Below are 26910 nucleotides of genomic sequence, written 5' to 3' on the forward strand. Positions count from 1 at the left end.
CTTTCAGATATTTTAAATTGTCCTGAAGGAAATCTTATTAACAACTATCTAAAAAAATATTATGCAGCTAAAAATTTTGTTTACAGCAAGTATTAAGAGTAGATTTTGTACTTATTGATATTTCAATATGCCATTGTATACCTTAATAAAGTCCGTATATCTAATACCTATATGGTTTTGTAGTCACACAGGTTCAACTAGGTTTACACATAATTGTTATTGACCTGGATAAATGAAAGGCGCCCTCGCTTTACTTACATATTGAAATCATGTACAATAGTTAATAATATATTGTACCGAGATAAAATCATATCAAGACGTAATAAAGCTTGCAAGTGTCAGCGGGGACGGTTGGAAAATGTATAGATATATTTAGATATTAGGTATAGTTGCAAGGAAGCATCTAACCTCCCACGGCCGATACTTTCATAAGGCGCATCACGTGCATTCATTCTCTAAGGAGAAAGAACCCGATTTGTTGGTTAGTGAACGGCTGGTGCCGCCAAAACGTGGACACAAACGAAACCCGCGCCTCGGTTCACTTGCGCCTGCGCACGCGCTCTAATATTTTTGGCGGCAAATGGAAAATCGCCATAAATATACAAAAACAGAAAATTTTGTGTTGTTTTGTAAGGTTTTCTTCTACCTGTGCAAAATATACATCTGATTTTTCATAATGGTAAGCAAAATTTGTTTTTTTTTTTCTTTAACATGGTAGTCTTTTAAGGAAGAAAATATTAAAACTATGCTTATATGAGTATTAATGTATCACTTAGGTATCTACCTATGTAAAAAAACACAAATAGTATGAAATTAAATATTACTCAGTTACCCACGTGTAATTAGGTTTAGAAAAAGAGGTTTATTAGTAGATGCCTTACTCTGACTAATTACCAAGAATTGAATATCTTATTCTCGTATTTTTAAAGGATTTAATCTTTATAATACTATAATTCTTTTGTAATTTTCAAATGCACTTACACGCACAATCCTATTATTGGTATACATAGATACATGCTTTCATACAAATATCACTAATTCATCTCGACCTTACTTCACATTTAGATGCCATGTATATATAAATACAAATTAAACATTAAACTACTTATGTATAAAAATAAAGTTTGTTCTTCGATGTGCGGAATATTGTGTTTATAATTATGTTTAATAGTGAGTATTTCTCAAAATAAATGTAACGCAAAAACGGTTTTAATTAAATTTCGTTCCGAAATTTTCTGCCCCATCTGTCTTGTTCTTTTGTTTGACTCAATAAACTTAACTTCTGTCAAATAATATATATAGAACGAATGTATCAGGACAAATAAAAAAAAAACAGATGAAACGGTAACAATTTTTTGTAAAAAAAAAATCGTTGTGTACATTTATTTTGATTTTTAATTTTTATGATTTTAATTGTAATTGAATTAAGTTAGAATATAAAAAATGGTGATAAAGCAGCGCATTTTCACGACAAGGCAATTTTTTGTAGATTGGAATCGACCCTGGAGGCGACTGTCTTACAGAGTAACCGCGTGATTTACCAGGTCATTGGGATTGACCGCACTAGAAGCTTAACACTATATAAAAAACTTCGGCAACTCGATCATGGTCTCATTTATTGTCAATACACTAACTTTTTTATAATTTATCACTTGTACCGATAAGTAACACCTCTCAATACAATTTATGAAAGGATTTTGAAAAATCTTTTCTTACATAAGGGCAGAATAGTTGATAACTACTTATTTGTTGGACAACAACAGATCTAGAATCTCGATTATATTCATTGATCATACATACAGTTTTTTTTTTTTATATAGGTCCTACGTAATTATCACGCACTCATTCGTATTAAAAATTTATATAAACATACAGAGCTGACTGCCAAATACACATTGATAAAGTGTGTAACAACTTTTAAGAAATTATACGCATCCCTTTTTTGACGACCGCAAAGTGATTGCTTTGCTCAAGATAGCATAATGTAGCTCGAAATTTTGTCGACCAACGATACTGCGTCCATCGAAACTAGTTCGACAATCGTTAGAATTATGACGGCCAGTACTCAGAATTTAAAACATCTATTGTAGAAGCTGTTGCCCTTTAAAATGTACAATGCACAAACATCCACATGTCATATATCTGCCTGCTTTTCGGTGATACATATTAAAATCCATGAGAACATTAAAATTAAACTATTTTTCGGATTTTATGGCGGTTTTAATGTTTTAGTTTTCTCCCGTTGTTTCGAAGACTAGAAAAATAGTTTAATTTGAATGCCTAACATTCGCGTAAACATAAGAAATCTTTATGCATGAGAACAGTTTATCGCTAGCTTCAAACTTCGGAGATTGTTATTATGATTTGATTTATTGCACGTCTGTCTATTTGAAGCCGGATTGAATTTTAAAATAAAAATATGTGACTATATTTCGACGTATTTTTATTAAAAGATTTATATTGGCCGTGCGAACGTAATGGCGTGTCTTACGCTTTCAATAAAAATGAAATTCTGTAAAAAATCGATTTACCTTACTTTTACCTTTAACGTAATAATTATTTATATTTACAAACAATAAAAAACAACTTGGCCTTACAATTAAGCGTCCAAAATGTAGAGTCAACATTTGACAATACTTATTATGCATCGGAAGTGCATTCTGTCGTACAAAATGTCACAGACGATTAAAATGCTAAGTTCCTTGTTAGTTTTTATATGAGTCATACCAAAACACTTAAGTTAAAAGGTTGCAGTCTGTCTGCATCCGGATTAACACTATTAACATATCAAGTCAATTGTGCTCGGATTAAATCAACTGAGAAGAAAATATCATTAAGATTGAACCTACAATATATATCAGACAAACAACAATGTCAAATTCTAGAAACATGTAAAATAAGACACACAAGACCAAAACGGAACTGAGTCGTGTACGAGTGTGTACGAGAGTATGCAATCTGATATGACCTTACTTGCAGACCGTATCTAAATCACGTGCCAAGTATGGATTTACTTATGGTACTCTACGTCCACTTCTAAAGCTCCATATAGGTTCATCTGACAATAGCAAACTTTGATCTTTTTTGTAGACAAATTATCATAATTTGTCACGAACGTAGGCATGCTAAGCATCGAGATCATTTACGATTATATACTTCTCATGACGAATGCGTGGGTAAACTGAATTACAATGAATAGAGATAGATTTTCCTTCTTTGCGAATAGGTTTTTACGACAAAATTAGTTTCGTGATTCTTGAGATTTATTTGTTCAGCTATTTTAGGGCCATTTAACAAGATTCAAATAAATTATATTTGATAATAATAATGGTATAATACTCGTTTTATTATCGTTTAGGAGCATACATTTAGTCTTATACGTTTAGATTACGACTAGCATTTACTCAGAAGTCGGGCCTTAAATAACTCTACTCTTAATGAAGTCTAAAGACGTTCTTTTCTTAAATCATTAATAAATCGGTTAGTTGTACTTGTTTAGTAAACCAAAGCGCAAAATTGAATAGGCACATTTGCACGTATATTGCTAGAATGGTCAACTGCTTTCGAACAATATGTGTTTTTCATATTTTATCCGACCTTCTAGCTGTAGGTCAATAACTAACAGATGTCAACCGTGCCCCTACCCTTCACCATTACATTTGCGAAGGTGATGACTAACCCAACGCTAATTGGACCGCAAACATGCCGAATTAATCGAAAGTGGGCATCAATAACAAACAAACTGAAGTACACTACACCAATATGCTATTAGATTACACAATGGACATTTGTTATTTGTTGATTTGAAGCTTAAGGTCTTGGTTTACGTGGTTATACAGTTTTTACAAACTGTGACATCCTAACTTGTTGAATTATCTCATATAAGGTTGTCTAAAACGCCACGCGGATACCGACAACTTACTGCCGAGAAACAGTAAACTTACATGCAACGAACACTTACTTTAACAAATTCAGCAACTGTCAAATTCATAGTAATTCAAACTTTTACGGTAACAAGGGAACAGCGTATACGCAACGTCTAATACAGTACATTTTTTATTGAATCTTCGGTAGTCCCCACAACTTCAGCGTGGGGTTGCTATTATAATCTTTCTTTTTACCGTATATAAAGCCTGGAAATTACCAAGTGTAATATTCATTTTATCCAATAAACACCTGATAAAGAAGGCGGTGTTCCAAGGGAGGAAGTTGGAATTAGGAGTCAACCTTCGTTTTCTAACTTCCTCGTTAGAATGAGCCGTATGAAAACCATAATACGTCATGTAGGAATTTCTTAAAACAGAGTAGACCGAGTACAAGACAGTGGTACAACCACATTTGTGCCGTTCCATTTCAGTTATAGATAAAATTGACTGCAGCGTGGGTCTGTTGCGTGTATTTTATTTAATTAGTTTTTATAAATATCCTAGTTATATAGAGCAAGTTTTTGGGTGTTTATATGAATTATAAATATATGGTTTTCATTTGCATCGATAGAATATTTGTGATAAGAGATGATGCCATCTCAACTATAATCAATTAGTCAAATACGTAAAAACATAAAGTAATAACTTCTCATTATACTTCTGATGATATGTCGAATAAGATCGTTTAATTTTTATCTGAGATCATAAAAATATTTCTCATTAATGAAATGGGATTCACCCGACTCTTCGTGACCTGACCTGACCATGAGCTTTATAGATTACTATCAAAAATGTAGCTTCAAATAACTACCGGAATTTCTAAAGCACGCACAACGTGATCAAAAGCCTATCGAATAATAATAAGCGCAATTAAAAGGTTACCTTGATTTTTATTATATGTATAGATGATTATTGATGGCAATATTTACGCTTGAAATAATCATCTAGTGTTTTTTGGTGCGTGACTAATCAAGTTCTATTATTTAGTTTAGCTTAAATACACAATATTTTTAAATAGGTACATGTCAGTTAAAATGCCGCTAATTATGTAATATTAATTAATTACGGTGTAAAAGCTACATGTTCCTAAATAGTGCTAAAAAAAGCGGCTATAGCTTAGTTAGGTGTTGAACAGACTGTCTAGACAAAAGTACACTGGTTCAAAACCCGCGGGTATACAACTCTGACTTTTCTAAAATTATATGAAGAACAAAATTATAGAAGAAGTGAAGGAAAATATTGTGAAAAGTACTCGTATACCAATCCGCACTAGGCCAGCGTGGTGGACTAAGGCCTAATCGACCTCAGTAGTAAAAGAGGCCCGTATTGTTGTGTGTGTTGCATTGTATTATATAGCCTCGTAGGAAAATAAAGAAAAAACTTGCGTACAATATACTGGGACGGACACTCACATATATAACATGGTCCAAAAATAAGTAATACCTACATCATAATACTGTCGGAATGGTTCCCATTCAGTACAAATTCACGACAAAGTGTGTTTAGTACTAGTCTTCAATTTGTAAAAATCAAATAGGTATGCAAATAACACCGGTCAACACGATTTTTGAGTCTGGCTCCTGAATGTGAAATTTTGGTTTCTCCTATGTTACAAATAAATAAAAAAATAACTGTTCCGATCAAAGTTTGCTTTTGTAGAAACTAGAGCAATTTTACTGATTTTCAAAAAACACATACAAATTTTTATACTTTCTCTGTAATTTTATTTAAAATTACGATAAAAAAAAAGTTTTTATTGAACATCAAAGTCTTTTTTATACAAGAATTATGACTAATAATAGCAAACAAATAGAAAATAACAAAAAATCATGTTCAAAAATGTTTTTTTTTTAATGGATCTTTTATGTTTGTGTGCGTATTAATCCCCAAATGTAATCTCCCATCGTGCTCTCGTTGTACTGCCCTTGGTAATGTCGTTTAAAGTCCATCACATCTTGGTAAAAACGTTCTCCCTGCTCCTCTGAATAGGCACCCATATTATCTTTAAATTTGTCCAGGAGAGCATGTAGCATATGGAGTTTATGGGACATTCTGCAGTCCACCAATTTAAAACTTTCAAGCATAGTTTCAATGAACTCTTCATAATTGTCGACTCTGTGATTTCCAAAAAAACAATGGACTATTGCTTTCAGAGGCTTCCAGAATTATTTTTCATGAGCAATAAGGAATTTTGTGAAATCATCGCTGCTCATTATTTGTTTTATTTGTAGTCCAACGAAAATACCAGTTTTAACTTTAGCTTCACATAATTTGGGAAAAAATCTCTTTAAATATTCAATAGCTTCAGAATTATGATCTAGAGCTTACACAAATTGCTTCATTAGCCCTAACTTTATATGTAACGGTAGCATCAATATTTATTTAGGCTCTACTATTGGTGTCACTTTCACATTATATTTTCCAATTTGAAATTAACACAAGCACCGTGAGGCACCCATTTCTTATCTTGATTCCGTATTTTGAGGTTATAATAAGCGTCATAGGCTTCGCAATGCTTCAAAATCGTTGCCAAAGCAATTTTTTTGCTTCTTACTTTAATAAATTCACCGCAAATAAAACAGAATTAATCAACAATCTGTTTACACTTTCTTGGTGCCATTTTCTAACCAAGCACGACATAAAAGTCGGTTGTTACAACTCAAATATACTTTATTTTAAATAGTAATAGACTAGTAAACACTCACTACTGCCGTTCAGACATAATTCACGATTTACAATTAAAATGATCAAAATGCTACCGCCTATTGCTCATGAGAATCAACTAAAATCTTCAAAACGTACTTATCAACATAAATCAGACAAAAGCAAACTTTAAGAGTTAAAAATGGATATCCGAGTATTTTTCGATGTTTGGAATCAGAATTCAAGCATTAGAACAGAAACACAAAAAAAAAATTTTTTTTTGTCGACTTGTGTAATTTAAATGTAAAGAAGCATTATATAACTTATATTTATTCTAACTCAGGATTTATTTTTTACCTTATTCGTCTTTTAGCCTAACTTAATATAATTTTATAGCTTATTAGCATACTTTTAAGTCCCATTAATTAGGATAGGGACCTAAAGTCTATTATTATCCAATTAAAGACGAATATACATACATTCGGAACTATTAAGTAAGGCAGTATTAACATAGTCATAAACGTACAATAAATCATGACGTAGCTCATACAGTAATGTCGTCCCTTATTTATATTAGTCTCACACACCATTTTGCCATTCATATGGCGAAGTGTGCAATCATCGCTAAGAGCTTCTTAGATTAATCAAGGTTTTAAATCTGCCAATTGCTGCTTAAACAGTTTAAAGATGCCTACGCAAGTCTTATTAAAATTCAGTGAAAATTATTGCGAAAGATACGATACAAATAGCTTTTTCGTGTCGCAATGTGTTAATGTAGGTAGTTTAAAGAAATGCATGCACTGACAATTAGAACGGGATTAGACGATGGTGTGAAGGTCGATGCGCTTGCGCAATGAATCGAACCGCATCTGGCAATATAGTTCCCATTGTGGATCTGTGACGTGGATCACGAGCACGTATTGCTCCACTTCCTCGGATATGCAAACCACTTTAATGTAGTTCAGTCGTGTATTCCTAACTCATTTGGCATCTATCTTAATAATTCTCACAGTTCATTGAAGATCAATCTTAATGAAAAACACCTAGAGTAACTGAAATACTAATTCTAAATAACACTTTTGAACATTTTTATAATTATTGGTTGACAATAATTATTATCCCATTCGAGATGTTTATTTTTTGTCATGTGTTTTATTCACTTTTTATAAGTCTATGCGTGTCACATATATTTATGGTCAACTGGTCGAGTTTTCTTATTTTATCATTATAATGAAAAGAAACTGCTAGAACGATAGTTTTAAATTCCAACTCAATGCATGCATCTCCGCCTTTTGGAATTTAGATATACATATTTCCTTATCAATTAATTATGGTTCATTATAGTGCCGACCAAAAGATCTACCTGTTCATTCGACTCTCGTACCTTCTAGCAATAAAACAGTACATACAGCCTACAGAGCTGAACCTACCTAGTTATTGCTGCACTACACCACGAACTCACCAAGACAATATGATTTTTAAACAATATTCCACAATAAATCCTGAATATCAATCCGTGTCAAAGTTTAATTGATTGGTTTGTATGAACGCTTCGCTTTTCAATTGAAATTCTCTACGTTAGCTTATAAATCTTGTAAGGATACGTGCTTGCTTCATACAATTAATATAAAGGCTAACACTGGTCGCCAGCTGTGTGAACGAAAAGCTGTTTCAAATATAGGCACTATTATCTGTTTATGGTTTCGAGTAAATTATTATACCATCTAGATTTAGTATATTTTGTATTAGGATGTCTTGAGCCGTGTACAGGGTTAATCATTCGTAAAATAACATAAATATATCATATAATAAAATTAATTGATTTTGTATCGAATAAATCGCATGAATCTTGCATGAGCTAGGAAGTTAGAACCTTAGCTTTCGTTAGACCTAAATGCGTTAATAGGTATAGAAGAGCAATAAAACGCGTTCTATCCTAGACAATTTCGCTAGGCGGTCTAATACATTATGTATTAAAATTAATGATAAAATCTATATATAATATAAATTGTGCTAGGGTTGAAACCAGCGTTGCTAACTAGCGGCCTTACGAGATGGCGCGTTGACTGATTTGCGACACCATCTATTAATTCTTGTCGAAGTATCTAGGATGTACCTGTTCTTTGACACGGCAAACGACATAAGTACCGCATAATCAATGTGTATAGCCCTGTCTTATATTCATTTGTGGATTTAATTTTAGTAAAACAATTTCTTCAATAATTTTATTTATATACTGAATAGTCTATAGTTTCTCTTATATTTCGAATCTATATCATGGTATGATTGCTACTCTATTAAACAACTGTAAGATTTTTTATCATTGTAAATATCAGTCTTACACAAAACATATTTCACGGATGTATATAAATCAAAATTATGAAATGTTAAATAGGACGGAACGCACGCGTAGCATCTCACCGATAGTCGACACAAGGATTGAAGTAACTATAACTAGTAAAGGTAACAAGCATAACAAATACTTTGGAAACCCCCTACAATTTTCTCTGAGGTAGCCTAATACTTAATATGGATATATTTTGTCCACGTTCTGCGCATGGAACAGCCGTAACTATTATAAAACTTTCGCCATCTAAATGTATCTAAACAGAATGCTAATTAAGGCGGAAACGAGGCTTTATATTTTGATTGTTTTCTCAAATAAGGTCACATCGGACAGATTATGCACATAGAAAAAGAATTAGTTACCATGTTAATTTTATGTAAATGTTATGGTGCTTACTAATGTCAATTTTTTAGCGCCGACAAGTGGGCCTACTTACGTCAGACATTCAAACATACAGTGCCCTTAAAATTAAAAGGATTAACAAAAACAGCAGTTCGGGTCAATAATCGTAAGGCGTGCCAACTTAACATAGATAACGTTGGGCAGTCCAGCCTCTGCCAGGCGAGGCGCGACACTATTGCGCTCACAGATCGTAATATTAGGAATGAAATTCCCTTACTCTGTGATTCCTGTTGTGGTTGATAGCTACTTTTATTTATTTGTTTAATTTATATCAACATATTTTATTTCTTATGAGACCCAAAAACAATTCATGTTCACATATTATCCTTTGTACTGACATAATATATTAGCTTATAGTTCTACAAACTAATTATATACCTATAATTTTATAGACACTTCAGTTTATTTTATTTATAACACTTATATTTATATTAAAAGCAAACTTAAAATATAATAAATGAAAGATGACTTAATGTTACACGCCATTACATGTTGAGAAATGCTCAGATGATTTATTGGTCAACTTTTCCTAAGAAAGTTAATGGTAGGTGTACTATTAGATCCTCTATTTGCATCTAATGTGTAATATAGATCTAAAACGATAAAATAAAAATTAAATAATTTATTAGTTACTTAGGCGAACGTGGTTGCACTTAACAGGTCAAGAAACATTATAATAATTATTATAATTAAGAGTTACTTTTATAGCTACGGACATTTACAGACATTTAACGCTAGATATAGAATTTAAGAGGAGATAGAATAAAATATGACATAAAAAATAAATCGTATATACAAAAACATTTATACATTTTAAAATTAATCTATTGAGAAATACTTTTTGGAATAGGTAAAAGTGTGATTTTAGTAGTATTTCTGACGACCACTTTGTGGATAATCCCGGAGCTTATGTCATATTATGTTAAAATAATTTTAAAACAATGCGCTCTAATTTAGCTAACAGTAAACTATAATTTAATATTATATATAGGTTAGGGGCTCAAAATATATTTTATTATAGCGATAAATATTTAACAACAAAAAATTTTCCCCAAGGATTAATCGATACTCTTGCAAAAATCAGTACAGACATCAGAAATATTATGATGAGCTAGGATTACGTTACAATATGATTACTGTCAAAGGTGCATAGCAATTTATTCCATAAAATGTCATGAAACACATCCTTAAATGCCTGGTAATATAGCGAAAGTGCATTTATGTGGACATCATAGATCGATTTACATACGCCGGCCGATATTACATGCATATTCGAACCACTCGTTATATACGCAAAAAAACATAATCTGTTCACTTATGTAAGTATAAACAGGTCATAATAAATAATTTCATTATAACTAAGACAATAAAGAAATTATATTTTTATGTTTTTAAATCCAATCTTTATTTGGGGTAGAACTTTGGGAAAAATAGTCGAAAAATTGTAAGATAAAGACATCAACGCGCAAACCCGGTCTATCAAACTATGCTTCTCATTAGTAAACATAATTTAAAATAATAATAATATAATTATAAAACCTATATTATGTATGACCATATGATATATATAAAAAAAGATATTGTGGCAAATAATTTGAATGGAATTTATAATTCATACTTTTACAATTTGCTTAGTATTGTAGGCGCATCTATGTCGGTTTTGTCACTTGAACGATTCTAGATTATGGGATGGCTATTTTCACTGTTGTAACATAATACGTTGCGTAATTTCTAACTTCTTCCGAATCGGAAGTTCTAAAATGAACTAAAGATATAGAGAACTTAATTGGAAAGTATATATGACATAGGTATTCTGTGACTTTATTTATAAGTATGGTCGGACTATTTTGCTTTATCCCAACAGACTGGACCACCTGAACAATATATGTCTCATATGAATTGACCAAGCCTCATATAAAATTGGCGTTGACGACTAGCCATACCAATAAGTCTCTATTTTGGAGGAATACTTCCAGGATAGTCGAAATTCCAGGCGTGCCGGTCTAGATCATTGAATTACCTTATTGCCATTGATTTGTTCACTTGAGGGTATTTGTCGTCATAATCAGTATATATATTAAGTCAACCAGTCTCTAAAATGGTTATAAAATAAATTGAAAAAACTAAATTTAAAATAATACAAATCAAAATCTGTTTTTAATTATAATTTATGAGTAACTTTATCGATATAAAATATAGATAAATGTTGAGGCCAAACATCTTTCGAAACCCGCGCCATACGAACAATAAAAGAGCGAGGGTGTGGCGATCTACCAAATAACCGGAAAGTGAAGAGTACCTACTACTTAGTTAATTAATTTTTAAAAATACTGTTATTAAATACTAGCTGTGCCAGAAACTACGTCTGCTTGGATTTATATGCATCTCAGCCTGTTACAAAACGTTATGTAGTTATGCAAAAGATAGATCCGTCAGGAAACCATTTATCAAAAATAATCCCAAGGGAACAAAATTGCCAATTACGATTTGTTCCATTCTTCGGCTATGGGAAATAAAACAGTAGAGCTATTTTAAGTTTTTGTTAGGTTTATGTAACGCAAGACAATTGATTTTTATATAGTTATATAAATGTCCAAAATCCAAAATGGAGCAGAATTTTTATCAAATATTATTTTGCGTTAAAGAAAAAAGATACTCGTATAAGTATCATTTTGTTTTTTCAAATATTATTTTCAGTTTACAGTCAAAGTCATACGTAACAGTGTTTTATTTTTTTATCTATATTATGACATTTTATTACACTTACGATATAGCAATATACGACGTAGTGATTGCAAAATAGAACTAAACGTTGATCATTCTGAATTATCTGAGTAAAGCCACAAAAACAAGAATTCTTAATGAATAACATTTCGCAATACGTTATTCGTTTTCTAAACACAGAAAATTTCGATCAGGATTGTGCATCTATCCCACAAGGCCATAATTACGTCAAGATCGTCGCACTGATTGAATTTCTAGAACGTTACGGTGAATGGGATAAAGTTTGGTAATACGTCTATAAATATGTTACATTTGACGTCTTTTTTGATAAATGTGCAATTTTTTGTTGACGTTCCACTTATTTAACAACTGTTTTATTCGGTATCACGATTATGTTAATGATAAGTCAAACATCGTTGGCAATGATAGTCCAACGGAAGTGGAACGGGCTGTTAAAATCTCGTGTTCGATCCCTGGGTTTACATAGGTATAGGCTTTGACCATATTTGATATTCCAAAGTTCATTGTTAATTAAAATCGCCCTTGTCTGCATCAAAAGCGTCACCCATATACCAAAGGTTCGTTGACTTTATTTCTGTCCCATTACGTAATCAGGTCTGCAAAATTCAATCCAAAGAAATTCACACGTATTTTTCGTAACAGAAAGGTCACACGTATTTTATAAATTGCAAAATTACCATCATATCATAATGTAAGTAACGAAAATGTTTAACAAATTCATCAAAATATATTTACATCTGTGTAGTCAAGTTTCAAAATTGCAATAAAGAATAATAAGATGATCAATAATGCGTTCTTATGCACATCCTATCATTATTATGAGAGTCGAGTGTACATTGTTGGTTATTGACGGCTTTAAACGACGTATTAGCTGCATAAACGTGCAGCGGGCTAGTGCTTGAGTAAGAACGACTGGTGTACTTAATAAGTACCGACTTGGCTAAATTATAGACCTGAGCTGTAGAGCTAGAATATGAGTTAACGGGATACTACCTACCTTTTAGAAAAAACAGATGTTCATTGTTCATACAAATTACTATTTTGTTTGTACTGAATTGTCATATTGATTTAAATTTCCGGATTAATGGTCCCCTATATCCTTCCCTGATTATGGTCCTGGTACTTGTTAAGCTTCTGAGGCTGTGTCACAAATTACAAAATTAATATTGAATTAATTTCTCAACAGAATCAAGTGTATCGTATATCACTCGGCAACCACGTGATGTGTTCATAGAATCACGAGTTGGTGATTGTATGGCAATGTATTCAATATTTAATAAGCATTTATTTTCCCAGATTATATACACGGACGCTATAAACGCAAATACAAGTTCTCTCGATAGAGCTATATCGAGATGCGACAACTGTTTAAAAATAATCTGTGTAATGTGAAAACTACAAAGGGTTTAACTTTATGTTTTATTGTTAAGTTAGAAACGTTTTTAGTGAGGAAATTAGCTAAACTAGGTACTTTTTCAAGAAAGCCTTCTCGAATTGATGACAGATAAATTATTATGATCCGAATATGTGAGTTTGGGTTACTTAATTTTTACCAAACCCTTCAAACTAAATAAACATTTTTAAACTGGTACCTACTTCCACCTCACATTTTTTTTTTGTTTATCTTTCTATTATTACTTGAAAAGAAAACTTTCTACTCGTATTTAAGCACAATGCGCGCTCAGAGTAATGAAATTTGGCATCATTCAAGTTATTATGAGAGTGCAAAAAAAATATATGTACAATATGTGTTACAAATGTAAATAAATTCGACAGTCTAATTTCGATCACTAGACGTCCAGTAGTATTTAAAAATATACTTAGACATCATACTATAGTTGTGCGAAATATGCAAAGTGCAAACGAAATGAAAGCACTAGATGCGTTGTATTTTATATCAACACATCTAAAAGCAATTTGTAATGCTTTCTACGTGACCCTACAGCTATTTGTTTTTACTTTCCCATCGTTACTTTTACATTAAAGTTATCATTCTTTTATAAACAGCTTGTAATTCTTAGTACAAAATTCTAGTAATTAATCAAAGCAAAGAAATCAGTTGTACTAAATTGTATTATATAAAACATTTCTATTGTCACAATGAATTTATTTCATATGTTTTTATGGCAAGAGAAATTTTTCGATCTTAGTGAGTATTTTTAATAAAATAAGATTTCTAGACGAAACAATTCAACTTAAGCATTTCTTTGAAACGGTCATGATTTTGATTGCTTCGTACAACTTTTGATACCTACTTCTAACTTGTAAATTTAGTAGAGGCGGAAAATTTGCAAATAAACTGAGATCCTAATTTATATAAATGGGCTTCGTACGCCTTCGTAGTAATATTAATTTCAATCAAGGATGCAAGTACAGATTCTTCTGCACAAAAAAAAAACTTATTCTGCAACATGACCTTTGCAACAAACTTTTGATTCCTATTAATAACTCTGATCGACTAGCCCCAAGCTTATTACTATTCATGCAATGCATCATTAAGATATTTAAGTAGTTAGTAATATGTATGTATATTAGTAGGTTGACTTCATCCAGGAAGCTACTTTATTACTTTGGGTTTCAACTCACGCAGATACATTCGTAAAATTATTGAACTTGGTATTAAACCTTGAAAAACATGTGCCTATCATTAGTTTAAATAGTCAAAGTTGGTACGCAAATTGGTTTAATGACGCGTGGCTAATATCGGCATCATTAGAGCGATGATGTATGAAATCTTAATTAAACTCGCAAACAAAACACCCAATTATGTCACTCATAGTTCTAATCACATGTAATATAAAGTCTTGCACCGTCGGTAATGGGTACGAGGTATTACTGGGAAACTTCTGTACCATAGAGACATACAACCAAAAATAAGACTTTCCCGCCCTCACACCCACCACAACAAATCCTATAAGCCAGGATCAGCAGAGTAGCACGCATTTTATGACACCGATTGGCGAAACTCGGCAAGTCTCAGGGAACACTAATATGTCTTTATCATAATTGAAAATGACACTTATGGTCCTCAAAATATGAGACAGAAAGAATTATGTATTTTTTGTTCAGCAAAATTATTTTTGGTTAACTAGCATGCTTGATACCGGCACTTTAATTTAACATCTTTATCAAGTTTTGTACTTACTTAAACTTGACGTGTTTATCATTTTATAACTTTAATGTCAGCTTCAAACTGCATAAAATATATGACAGACTATAATTATGTTAATCAAACACTATGTGTCACCGCTAGAAACCTGCTTTAAAAATGAGTGTCATCATAGTATACAATAAATTCTTTAAAATCTAAGTTTCTATCCCGACTCAAGTGTCGTTTTAAACCTTTAAATTAATGAGTCCCTGTAATAAATGAATATGTTTAGTTACATCAATTCGCTCGATAACCAAAGTTACTTCTCCGAAATTAAATTAAAACTACTTAAAGGATTTTTAACAATGATTTGTTAAATGTTGTTAATGGGTTACGAATGTTACGGAGCGGACTGTTACTTCTCCAATGTCACAACACTAACTTTTAGAGCCCATCGATATAACATTTCACATGTAGGTACCTATTTACCTACCCGTCTATGATGATGCTTCATGATATCTCTCAGCATAGGTAATAGCATTGGGGATAGTTGAGAACCACACTGATACTATCCTTGTCATTTGTGCATATTTATCTGAGCGGAAATACATAGATCTTACACTGCAGATTTATGTCAGGATTTATATTTTTATGAATGTTTAGACCTGGTGACATGGAAGATCCGTACTCAATATTGCACTATTGTGCACGCATCTGTCCTACCTACTATAGATATCCCTCACCAACCCGCGGGATTAAAGCGATCTTGTTTATATATGTATATACAGAAAATTGTAATGTGTATTGTGTACGAATTTGGAGGATTCCGTAAACTCAATCCTTGAGAAGTTAAATGTCGTGACTAATCCAAAAGCATAGTCATAAAAGTCGTGACAGATTCACGAAGCGCTCCACTTTATTTCAATTACTGAATTGTTAAATACAGATGTTACTGCACCTATCAATTATGCGAAGGATTAAAAACCAAATTTTGTAACATTAAACGATCGTAAACAAACCAAAGAATCAATTATTGAAGCTTTGTCCGAGTCACGTTCTAAATTTTGCAAACGCTGTTTTAACAAGTGATGGCTTGATTAGATACTCATTCGTGAAGGAGAATGTTTAATCACTCCAATTAGAACGGAACTATTATATTATTAGACGCTGTCATGTTTCAAGAGGATGTAGCCTTATACCTATTACTTATCGTGCAGGGCTTATCATTGGAAATCTTATAACAAGAGTGTATTGTGGTTGTGTACTTGATGAATAATGACACTGTCGTTTATGATAATATATTTATTAATTAAGACTATAAACATAATTATAATCAGACATGACCAGACGCTATCGGGACGTAAAGTGTGCGGAAGTGACAGTGGCCGGAAGGACGCCACATAGTGATGTCACTTTAGTAAGCTGAGACTACATCACTATGTAACATCTCCCTTTTTCATTTTTTGTTTTTAACAAAGACGATTGAGACTTAAGACTAGTTTCACAGAATGACAACATATACATTTGACTTATAACTTTTACATTCCTTAACTTATATGACATGTTAGTTATACATTTGTGTAACTTAAAGACTTAAAATTTACTTAGACAATTACACCTGACATTTATCAAACATATACTTAATCTTGAAACCTGACTGGGAGATTGACCTGTCTACCACTTCTAGTTTTAAGTATACCCTTTATAGGTTCTTCCTTTCTCACTTCCTCCTTTTGACTTTGACTTATTTCTTGACTCTCTGTTAAATTTTCTGGAATATTTTCCTTATTAAGACTTGAAGACGGAGGACATAACAAGTGTTGCCTATTTCTTCTAAATGTACATCCATCTGGGGCTTCGACAATAAATGATCTAGGTTCATCACATTCCTTTATGACTTTTCCAGATTGCCATTTAGAATCAGGTGATTTTTGAACATCACCCTATCTCCTTTCTTGACTTTAGACAACTCCTTAGATTTTTATCAAAATAAAATTTTTGTTTGACATTATTATGTTGTTTTATTTTCCTATATTCCTTATGACTTGTTATTTTAGGTTGCAGATGCTTAACAACGGTAGGTATTAGTGTTCTGAGACGACGAGACATCAATAATTCAGCAGGAGACGGTAAGTTTCCTCTAGGTGTGGTTCTATATTGCAGCAAGGCAAGATGAGGATCATCTCCAGACTCAGCACATTTGGTAAGTATGCGCTTTATTATTTTCACTCCAGATTCCACTAATCCATTTGACCGTGATAGGTAAGGACTTGACGTTGTATGACATATACCCCAAGAATCTATAAACTGCTTAAATTCTTGTGAACTGTAGGGTGGACCATTATCTGACATTATTTTTACAGGAATCCCGTGACGACTGAATATAGGCTTCAAAACATTTATTAATGCTTTTGCTCCTGTTGAGCTGACATTAGCTATTTCTATATAATTAGAATAGTAATCTTCGACGACAACAATAGTTTGACCTTTAAATTGTAAAAAATCTATACCGACTTTTTCCCAAGGAAAAGAACTAATCTTATGAGACATTAGAGGTTGTGGAGGATTTGCATTTCTGTGTGACAAACAGATTTCACAATTTTCTACACATTGCTGTATATCATGTGACATTAATGGCCAATATACAACACCTCTTGCAAAATTTTTTGACTTTTCTATACCTTGATGACCATTATGTATCATTTTCAGAATTTCTGGTCTCAACTCTTTAGGTATAATAAGACTGTTACCTTTTAATAGCAGACCTTTGACAGCATGTATTTCATGACGACAGTTCCAATAAGGTAAGACTAATTTATTGACTTCAGATTTTCTATCAGGCCATCCATTTTGATAGTAATTCTTCAGTAGTTGCAGACTTTCATCTTGTTCCGTAGCCTTGGTGAGCCACTGGAGACGTTCTGCTGTAATAGGTAAGTGATTAACAAGCATATTGACATGAACCCTGACATCTTCATCCAGCTCATCTTCACTGGACTCTGGTAAAGCTGCTCGAGACAATGAATCAGCTATGTACATTTTAGTACCAGGTTTGTATTCAACTCTTAAATCATAAGCTTGTATTCTCAACATTAACCTCTGTAGACGCGTTGGAACTTCTGCTAAAGGCTTTTTAAATAAAGTAACTAATGGACGATGATCTGTTTCGACAGAGACTATTTTACCATAGACATATTGATGAAAACGAATACATCCAAAGACAATGGCATATAATTCTTTTTCAATCTGTGCCATATGTTTCTGACTTGACGTTAAAGTTTTAGAAGCATAGCAAATTGGATGATTATCCTGAAGCAAGACTGCACCGACTGCTGACTGACTTGAATCTACTGACAAAAGAACTGACTTTTTGACATTATAATGTGACAATACTGGTGCCTGACAAATAATATTCTTAAGACGTGTATATATAGCTTCATGACTTTCATTCCATAGCCATTCACTTGACTTTTTTAATAAGTGACGGAGAGGTTCAGTTTCCTCTGACAAGTTTTTAATAAATGCTCCTAAATAATTTAAAATACCTAGAAACCTTTGTAGATCCTTAAGACACATAGGAGACGGCATATCCTTGATAGCCCTGACTTTTTCTGGATCCGGTGACACACCTTGTTGTGAAAATATGTGACCTAAGTATTTGACTTGTGTGTGACCAAATTTACACTTACTTTTATTAAATTTTAAATTAACTTGTTGTGCCTTCATTAATACTCTTTGTAAATTTTCATTATGTTCTTGACGATCCTTGCCATAGACTAATATATCATCAGCATAGACCATAACTCCAGGCAAAACACCAAATGTTTCAGTCATAATACGATGAAATATTTCAGGGGCACAATTAATACCAAATGGCAATCTTTTAAATCTATACCGACCAAAAGGAGTATTGAATGTACACAACATTGAACTTTCTAAGTCCAGACGGATTACCCAAAATCCACTACTCGCATCCAGAGTAGAAAAATATGATGCACCATGCAACTTAGATCGTACATTATCAATAGTAGGTATTGGATAATGTGATCGACATATAGCTTCATTTAAGTTTCTTGGATCAAGACAGACTCTAAGTTGACCATTCTTTTTCTCAACTAATAAAAGTGAACTTACCCATGATGTTGGCTCAGTGACCTTACAGATGACATCCATACTTTCCATGTTGTCTAGTTCCTTCTTCAGTCTATCATGAAGTGAGAATGGAATTTTCCGAGGTGAATCTATTTTAGGACGGATATCATTATTAATTGTGATATGACATTCACCTGGTAGACAGCCCAATCCATCAAATACACACTTAAATTTAGACAAAAGATTCTCTATATGAGTATCTTTTTTGACATAGCATGACTTAAATTCAGAATTATTTTCATGTGCTTGTAATTGACAATTTATATTGCTATTTGTAAATTTTGACATTTTATGACATTTAGTTAGACTAGCCATATTATTTTGACTTTGACAGTTGTTTAATTTTTCAATATTAAACACTCTTTTAACTAGACCCAATTCTGTACAAGTATTTTTACCAAGTACAGTTGGTGACGACACTTTTGCAATAATAAATTTAATATTTTTTATCTGTTTCTGACTACCAATACTAAAAACACAATTAAATGTTTGTTGACCTAATATTGGTATGGTATTTCCACAATAAGAAGTTACTATAGCATGACAAGGTGAAAATTCTTTGACAACATTTAGTGACTTAAATAAATTATATGACATTACATTGGCATCACTGCCCGTGTCCAATATGCATTTTATATTGATGTTGTTAATTGTTAAATCAATACTCCATTCTGCTTTCTTAGAGTGACTTGAATTTAAATTCCCAATTAGCATATTATTTGACACATTAACTTTGACATTTTCACTTTTGCTACATGCATGAGTTTAACAGATTTAGACTTACAGCACGCTTCATAATGTCCTCTAATTTTGCACTTTCTACACTTTGCATATCTAGCAGGACACATGTATTTATGCACTTGACCACATTTAGTACACTTTGTTCTATCTTGAGACTGCGACCTGGCTCTTGACTTTGAGCTCGCTCGTGACTGTGGTTTGGTTGATGACTGACATTGATAAAAGACATTGGAAGAAGACTCCTTAAATTCTTCTGCATGTGTTTTCGCTGACACAATGCATTTAGCAAGGTTTCGCGCCTTTTCTAATGACAGATCTTCTTCAAGTAACAACTTTTCTCTGACATGATGAAAAGTTTCATGCATATTAGTGATGAAAATATCTTTTATCATTCTATCTTGGAGACTACCAAATTCACATGACTTACTCTTATTTATAAGACGAGTTAGGAAATCTTCTAGACTTTCATCTACTTTTTGTTTTGTAGTGAAAAATTTGTAACACTCATATGTAATGTTTCTTTTAGGTACAAAGTATTGTTCAAACTTTTCGACCAGTTGCGAAAATTTTACATTTTCGATGTTTAGGTTGAAAGTGTTGAATATATCAAGACATTCGTTGCCAATGAAATGCAACAAGACAGCCACTTTGCGGTCATCCGGCTCATCAAAAATGGCGCTCGCTTTCATAAAAATGACAAAACTTTGATACCATCTCTTCCAGTTTGTGGACAGATTTCCTTCTAGACTCATGGGCTTGATATTACCCATAATGTTGAGCTTCTTTGGCGATTTGGAAGCCATTTCTTGCCGCTCGCCACTTGCCGTGTCTTCATCGCTTTTAGACATTTTTCTTTTTTGATTGAATTGACTTCTGACACCATGTATTGTGGTTGTGTACTTGATGAATAATGACACTGTCGTTTATGATAATATATTTATTAATTAAGACTATAAACATAATTATAATCAGACATGACCAGACGCTATCGGGACGTAAAGTGTGCGGAAGTGACAGTGGCCGGAAGGACGCCACATAGTGATGTCACTTTAGTAAGCTGAGACTACATCACTATGTAACAAAGAGTATTAGATCAATTCCTCAACACATAATCGCATATTTTACGACCTAATCTCAAGCTACGAAGAAGTAACGAAATCCAGAGAAATATAAACTACAGATTATGAAACTGCTTTATGTAAAAGCCCTTGAAAATGCGGTTGCCTATAGCATATAATATATGTATAGTACTACAAGCAAGCTCATAAAAATAGGTTAATTATATCTAGAATTTTGTTCGACAATGATCTCGTTCTTTGTCATTCATGTTCAACTTAATACATGGGTACCTACTTTAAACAAATGATTAAACGTGATTAATTTCACGTTCGCATTTCGTACCTGTTGTATCTGTTTGGCTTTGTCTTCTAAATGACGGCATTATAAGATGCGGGTCTCACCTTGATGTGATGTAGAGCTCATGTAAGTTTTTTATAGCTTCGAGTTCATTTGTTACCTCCATAAGGTCAGGGACCAGTGTATATCTTTCAACTCAAGCACGTGCCATTGAATTTATTGTAAGAGTAAGATTTAGAGCCTTTTAAACAATAAGTAGGTGTTTATTAAATCTCTATTCATAAAATAAGTAATAAAAATATCCCGTAGCATATTGCAAAAATCTTTTCTTATCTTACTTGTTACTAGTATTATAAATGCGGTGGTGAAAATGTTGACTGGTAGAGAATGCCTTCGGCATTAAGTCCGCCTTTATACTCTTTGTATATAAAGTGTAATAAATAAATAAAATGTTGGATTTTGGTTACAAGATAAATGAGAAACAGTTGAACGGATTTGCATGAAATTTGGCACAGAGATAAACCATACCCTGGATTGAATACATAGGCATACTTTTATACCAGTAATATGTTGCCTTGGGATTTTGTTTGATCTGATTATTTCAAACAGATGGCACTGGCGTCGTTCAGATCCCGTTATGGATCAGTCAGTGTTGACGGACTTTTGTAGTGGGAAAGGTTTTGACGCAGACGAAATAACTTATACAGAAATAAATACTTGGGAGATACTAATCCATGAATCCTTAGACAAAGAGCTATCTGCATGTAAATTAATTTTATGCGGCTCGTCATTTAAATATAATTAAGAATGGTTATTAGAGTATCACTATCAAATATATCTAAACATTTGATGACAACGAGTGATAATATTTTATCGATGATAACCACAAAACCATTAAACGGAACATACAACCGTTAGACTTTCTTTATCAGATTTTGATAACTTCAAATGATGCCTTAAACTGAGTTCTAAATTATTAATACAATGAAGGGCATTACAAAATTAATTGAGGTATAATTGCTTGTATCGATTTGAAATGAGGTTACGGTATAATGGTTCAAAGATGTATTTTCCATTTCGTTGTTCTTTTTATGTTGAAATCTTTAATAATATGTTTAATTTAGTGGTCCCAAATAATTATTAGGCAAATTATCAAGAGCAATGTAGAGTTGCAAGTTTTATTAGTTTATGCAAATAATGAAGATTAGGGGATGCGGGGATTTTTATAACTTTCTAATGTACTTACGAAATGTAAACCGTATTCATATCTTTCTGAGGTACAGTGCTATTATCACTATTATTTCAGTTGAAGGAGCTGTAGGGTGAAGTATGCGGACAAATAGGTACATTATAAGCTTTATGTCATTTTATAGACCATAATAATCTAATGCAGTCAGGAGATATATTTATCTAACATAATATCATTCAGGTTATATAATATTCATCTGTTATTAGTTTGGTCCGTGTAAAACGTATGATTGCACATCGTAATTTGAACATCGAGAAATAGGCCTAGGTATAGCGTGATTACATAGATTAAATAAACGCCAGTGGAATATAACTCGTCATGTGAAGTTTGATGTATATATTGCAGTCTGTTTACTTATTACTTATTTATTTTCTCAGAAATCAGATGCTAACCACGTGGAAAATAGATAATCCCAATTTTTTTAAGAATTTGTCAGAACTTTGGTGTCATTAACTTCTCGGCACTTGTTTTTAAAATCAACGTCATGGATCAACGTGCAACTTTTACCTGGAATATTTCTCGTTTCATTGATGAGCTGATCAAATGGATCAATTGCTAATAGCGTTTACAGAAAGTAAGACGAAAGAAATCTAGTACTAATTTCCATCTTCGTCAAATGTCGAATGTAGAGCCCTTGTGTAAATAATACCAGGCTATCTACTTCGTGCATCAATAGTTATAGCATTGTTTCGACAGTAGATATAATCAGAACGGTAACACTAGAAATACCATATTATTAAGACATTAAACTAACATCAGTTCTCGTCCATTACTTCGTGTTCCGACTGGAAATCCACAATTGATCGTTTCAAATTAAACTTTCTTGTTCTATTTAGCATTAAATACAAAAATAAAGTTGCACCTTTAAATTTATTAATAAGCCTTTGATGAAAATAATAATGATTTGAGCTACATTACACTTTCTACGAGATAGACAATATTTAGAATCGTAGCTGTTCAAGTGGTGAGATATTTCCACATAAATATTTTAGAACTAAAATAGATCTATCAATTCCGAGGATTTAGTACGCTACGGCATAACGCTCTGCGTACGGTCACATCCATGGCCGCTGCAACTAAAATCACACGTAAACCATCTTATAACAATTTTAACTTTACAATCCATAGCTAGATTTTCTATTCCGATATTTATTTATTTGTATCATTATGATAGTATGAAAATAGTCCGTTCGCACTTTATCATCTTGCAATTTCGCCACTGCAGAAGTAAGCTGTTCACTGCGATGCGTGCAGCCTGAACGTGATGTAATCCCTGCGAGAGCTCGCTGGGAACTAAATCGACTTGACGGACAGTAATCTACCTTTTAGTGCATTGTTGTTAGTGTGTACAGTGTACTACAAACATAAGAGAAAATATAAATGTAAATTAAGGTTTATCTAGATAAGTTTCTGGAGCCAAAATGGGACTTTTGAAATTTGTATACTTTCACGGATATTCAAAAATCTCGATATGGTTCTCAATTCGACATAACACATAAAATATTAATATTCATTGATATGTTATATAAAATATATGCAATAAAATAAGTTTTCGGATTTTATCATTTCATAGAATTTTGTATAATTTTTAAAGTAGAGGTAGTTAATGCAACATAAATTTTTGGACGACCAACACCTCAATCCGCCCCTTGACTATTAGGGCTGTAGTCTTCAACATGTTCACAAATCGAGAGTAGTTATTTCAGGGTGTAACATTCGAGTAAACTTAAGAAACCATCGCATAAAATAGGTATTTACTTTTTTCAGGTTGCAAAACGACGAATTTTCGAAAAGTCAAGTTTAGTTCTGATGGTGGTCCACATGACGACGCAGGTATTAGCTGGTGCTCAATTCACTTCGCACGTGAGCGTGAGCACACCAGCACGGAGCTTTACCCATGGGGTTGGCAACCCGATATCTGTAAACGGACAGCCTTACCGGAATCCGCAACAATTCTCCCATGGAAACTTTCAAAGTAGGTACACTCTTCTCGTATCAATAAATACCTATTATGAATATAGTTCGGATCTTATGGTAATATCATTGACTCAAAATTACTACTAACCACAAACAACATAGTCTCAAGGAGCAGTTAATACGTTTGTCTCTTACTTAATTTGGGATTTATAATTAATTTTGAGTCAACGGTCATATCCAGTAAAGCGAATTTACAACATCGTCCAACATACAATGACTAGGAAAACTAACAATCATTTTTGATTTATTGGAGATAAGGTTTTCAACATCTAAGTACCTCTAAATATAATTTAATAATCATAATTTTCTATAAAATATTTTGCAGGATATACCGGAGCTCCCTCCTCGTTTGGAGGATATCCTCGAATGAGGCCAGCAATACCGTTTACCAACGAAGATATACCTCGGCAAACTTCTATAACTGTTATGGGATGGAATAATAATAATTATAGAGGTTGGTATCCAAGAGCGTCGCCAGCCCATGGGAGGGCAAGTCGATATGGAGAATGAGAAAAGTATGAATTGTAGGTAAAGTCGAGAGCACGTGTTCCTCCCCCACTCTCTCTCCCGCTTTAACAATAACACAGAGCAGAGCCTAATTGAGCGTACGGGATATTAGGAATGGAATTGGTGAATTCATTCGAGTTTCAGAACCTCTAGGGAGGGGCAGCTGCCCCTCCCTGCCCTCCCTTGGCGACGCCGTTGTTCGTATCGCTGCATTAGAAATTAGAACCGCTTAACTCTACTATTGGTAGGAGCAACGATTGATAACTGAAGGCCAAATGACCACAAGTAATTATGAAAACCTAACTTAGGATTGATTTAACCCGCCGGTTATGTTTATGCGAGTACTAGACATCAAAATAAAACTATTTTTCGGTTTTTATCACCGTTTCTTATATTTTAATTTTCTTCCATTTTGAAGAGTACAGCCTTCGAAGCGTCAGGAGAAAATTAAAATATAAACAACCGCAATAAAATCCGAGAATTAGCTTTATTTCGATACGATAACGAATTTACTATTTTTGTGTTTTTAAATACCATTGTTATTCTTATAGAAGAAACTATACCAGTTCTGCCACCATCGCCATACAAAGTGAATTCGCCGGATCCAGAGTCTCTGTGGCCTGAAGGCTTATTCCTGCCACCTTCAAGCCCACCACGATTTAGCTCTTTTGGAAGACGTCTTGACGACGGTAAGGTATTGTATGAAGTTGAGATGTTATACTATGTTTCAAGCAAATGTTAAATAAAACGTATTGGCACTTTTATAGATGAAATAAAAGTCAAAATATATTTAATAGCGGTATTAAACGATCATTGAATATAAATAATGTAAGCGTAAAAAAGTTTGGTGTGTCGCTTAAAGAGGTATATTGTCATTAACATTAATTCTACTTTTGATAGACCTCAACTGGACGTTACCAATTCCTCCTCATATTTTTTTATGTTGGTTCAGCGATAATAAATGGTTTCCAGATTCCATCGTCGATCCATACTTATTAGAAGGATCCGAGGCAATAGCGGCAGTACAAAAAGCGAAACAACATGGCAATCTTTATTTCCACGAAATCCCTCACATCCCGTCATTGCTAGCCAACCAAGAACTACGAGCCAAGAACCGCCTGAAACCTCATCTGATTGCCAGCATACGTCACACCTGGCCATACAACCGACCATAGCCACCTCCGAATAAAACAAATGATAAAGTATAACCATATATTTGTATACATTGTATAAATAAAACACTCAGAGTCATTAAATTAAAAAAGAAAAGCAATTTGTTTTCATTTACATTTTTGTGAATATAAAATATTTTGTATTAAGTAGTCGCCTGTCTAAAACTTATTGTTACAAATCCAGAATATACGATTCATATAATGAATTTCGTACATCAATTTAATTACATTGATTGTATAACAACACATTAACTCAAACATAAGTTGCATCGAAATCTCGAAACGTGAGGGTTCTGTACAAAAATAAATCATATTCATTTAACTTATTCTATAAATTCATACAAAAATTGTGTAAACATATATCTATATACATAATATCACGAGATGTTTATTGTTCAACGGTTGTATTTCTTTTAATAAAATACATATTTTCTCTCCGATTGCACGTAGTATATTGGTATTCGGTAACAATATCATTAAAAAAAACGTTTTTATGAATGCAGTGAAATAACAATTACCAACTAATGGTAACTGCTCAAGCCATTAGTGACACAAGAACTTGTTTCATTCTTTAAAGATAATCAAGGCAATAAGAAAGTAAT

General features: G+C 32.9%; 2 protein-coding genes across 8 annotated transcripts; one reads left to right on the forward strand and one right to left on the reverse strand.

The window, feature by feature from the left end:
- Nucleotides 1–464: 464 nt before the first annotated feature.
- On the forward strand, nt 465–26610 carry LOC115443937. Of its 7 annotated transcripts, none has more exons than XM_037441233.1 (5): nt 465–679; nt 24420–24627; nt 24955–25083; nt 25688–25830; nt 26109–26348. In XM_037441233.1, exons 1-5 carry the CDS (start codon nt 677–679, stop codon nt 26133–26135), a joined length of 510 nt encoding a protein of 169 aa, XP_037297130.1. In that variant the 5' UTR covers nt 465–676; the 3' UTR covers nt 26136–26348. The 7 variants fall into 7 exon arrangements, with proteins under 7 accessions (XP_037297130.1, XP_030025406.2, XP_030025407.2 ...); XM_030169546.2 differs by having other exon boundaries at nt 467–679; nt 25688–25825; nt 26109–26610; XM_030169547.2 differs by lacking the exon at nt 465–679 and adding an exon at nt 21314–21529 and having other exon boundaries at nt 25688–25825; nt 26109–26610.
- LOC119190132 (uncharacterized protein K02A2.6-like) lies at nt 16442–21146 on the reverse strand. The gene is made up of 2 exons (XM_037441228.1): nt 20091–21146; nt 16442–19395 (listed from the first exon to the last, which is right to left on the reverse strand). Exons 1-2 carry the CDS (start codon nt 20893–20895, stop codon nt 17093–17095), a joined length of 3108 nt encoding a protein of 1035 aa, XP_037297125.1. The 5' UTR covers nt 20896–21146; the 3' UTR covers nt 16442–17092.
- Nucleotides 26611–26910: the final 300 nt, after the last annotated feature.

The sequence above is a fragment of the Manduca sexta genome, chromosome 22 (assembly GCF_014839805.1).
Source record: "Manduca sexta isolate Smith_Timp_Sample1 chromosome 22, JHU_Msex_v1.0, whole genome shotgun sequence".
NCBI classification, from domain to species: Eukaryota; Metazoa; Arthropoda; class Insecta; order Lepidoptera; family Sphingidae; genus Manduca; species Manduca sexta.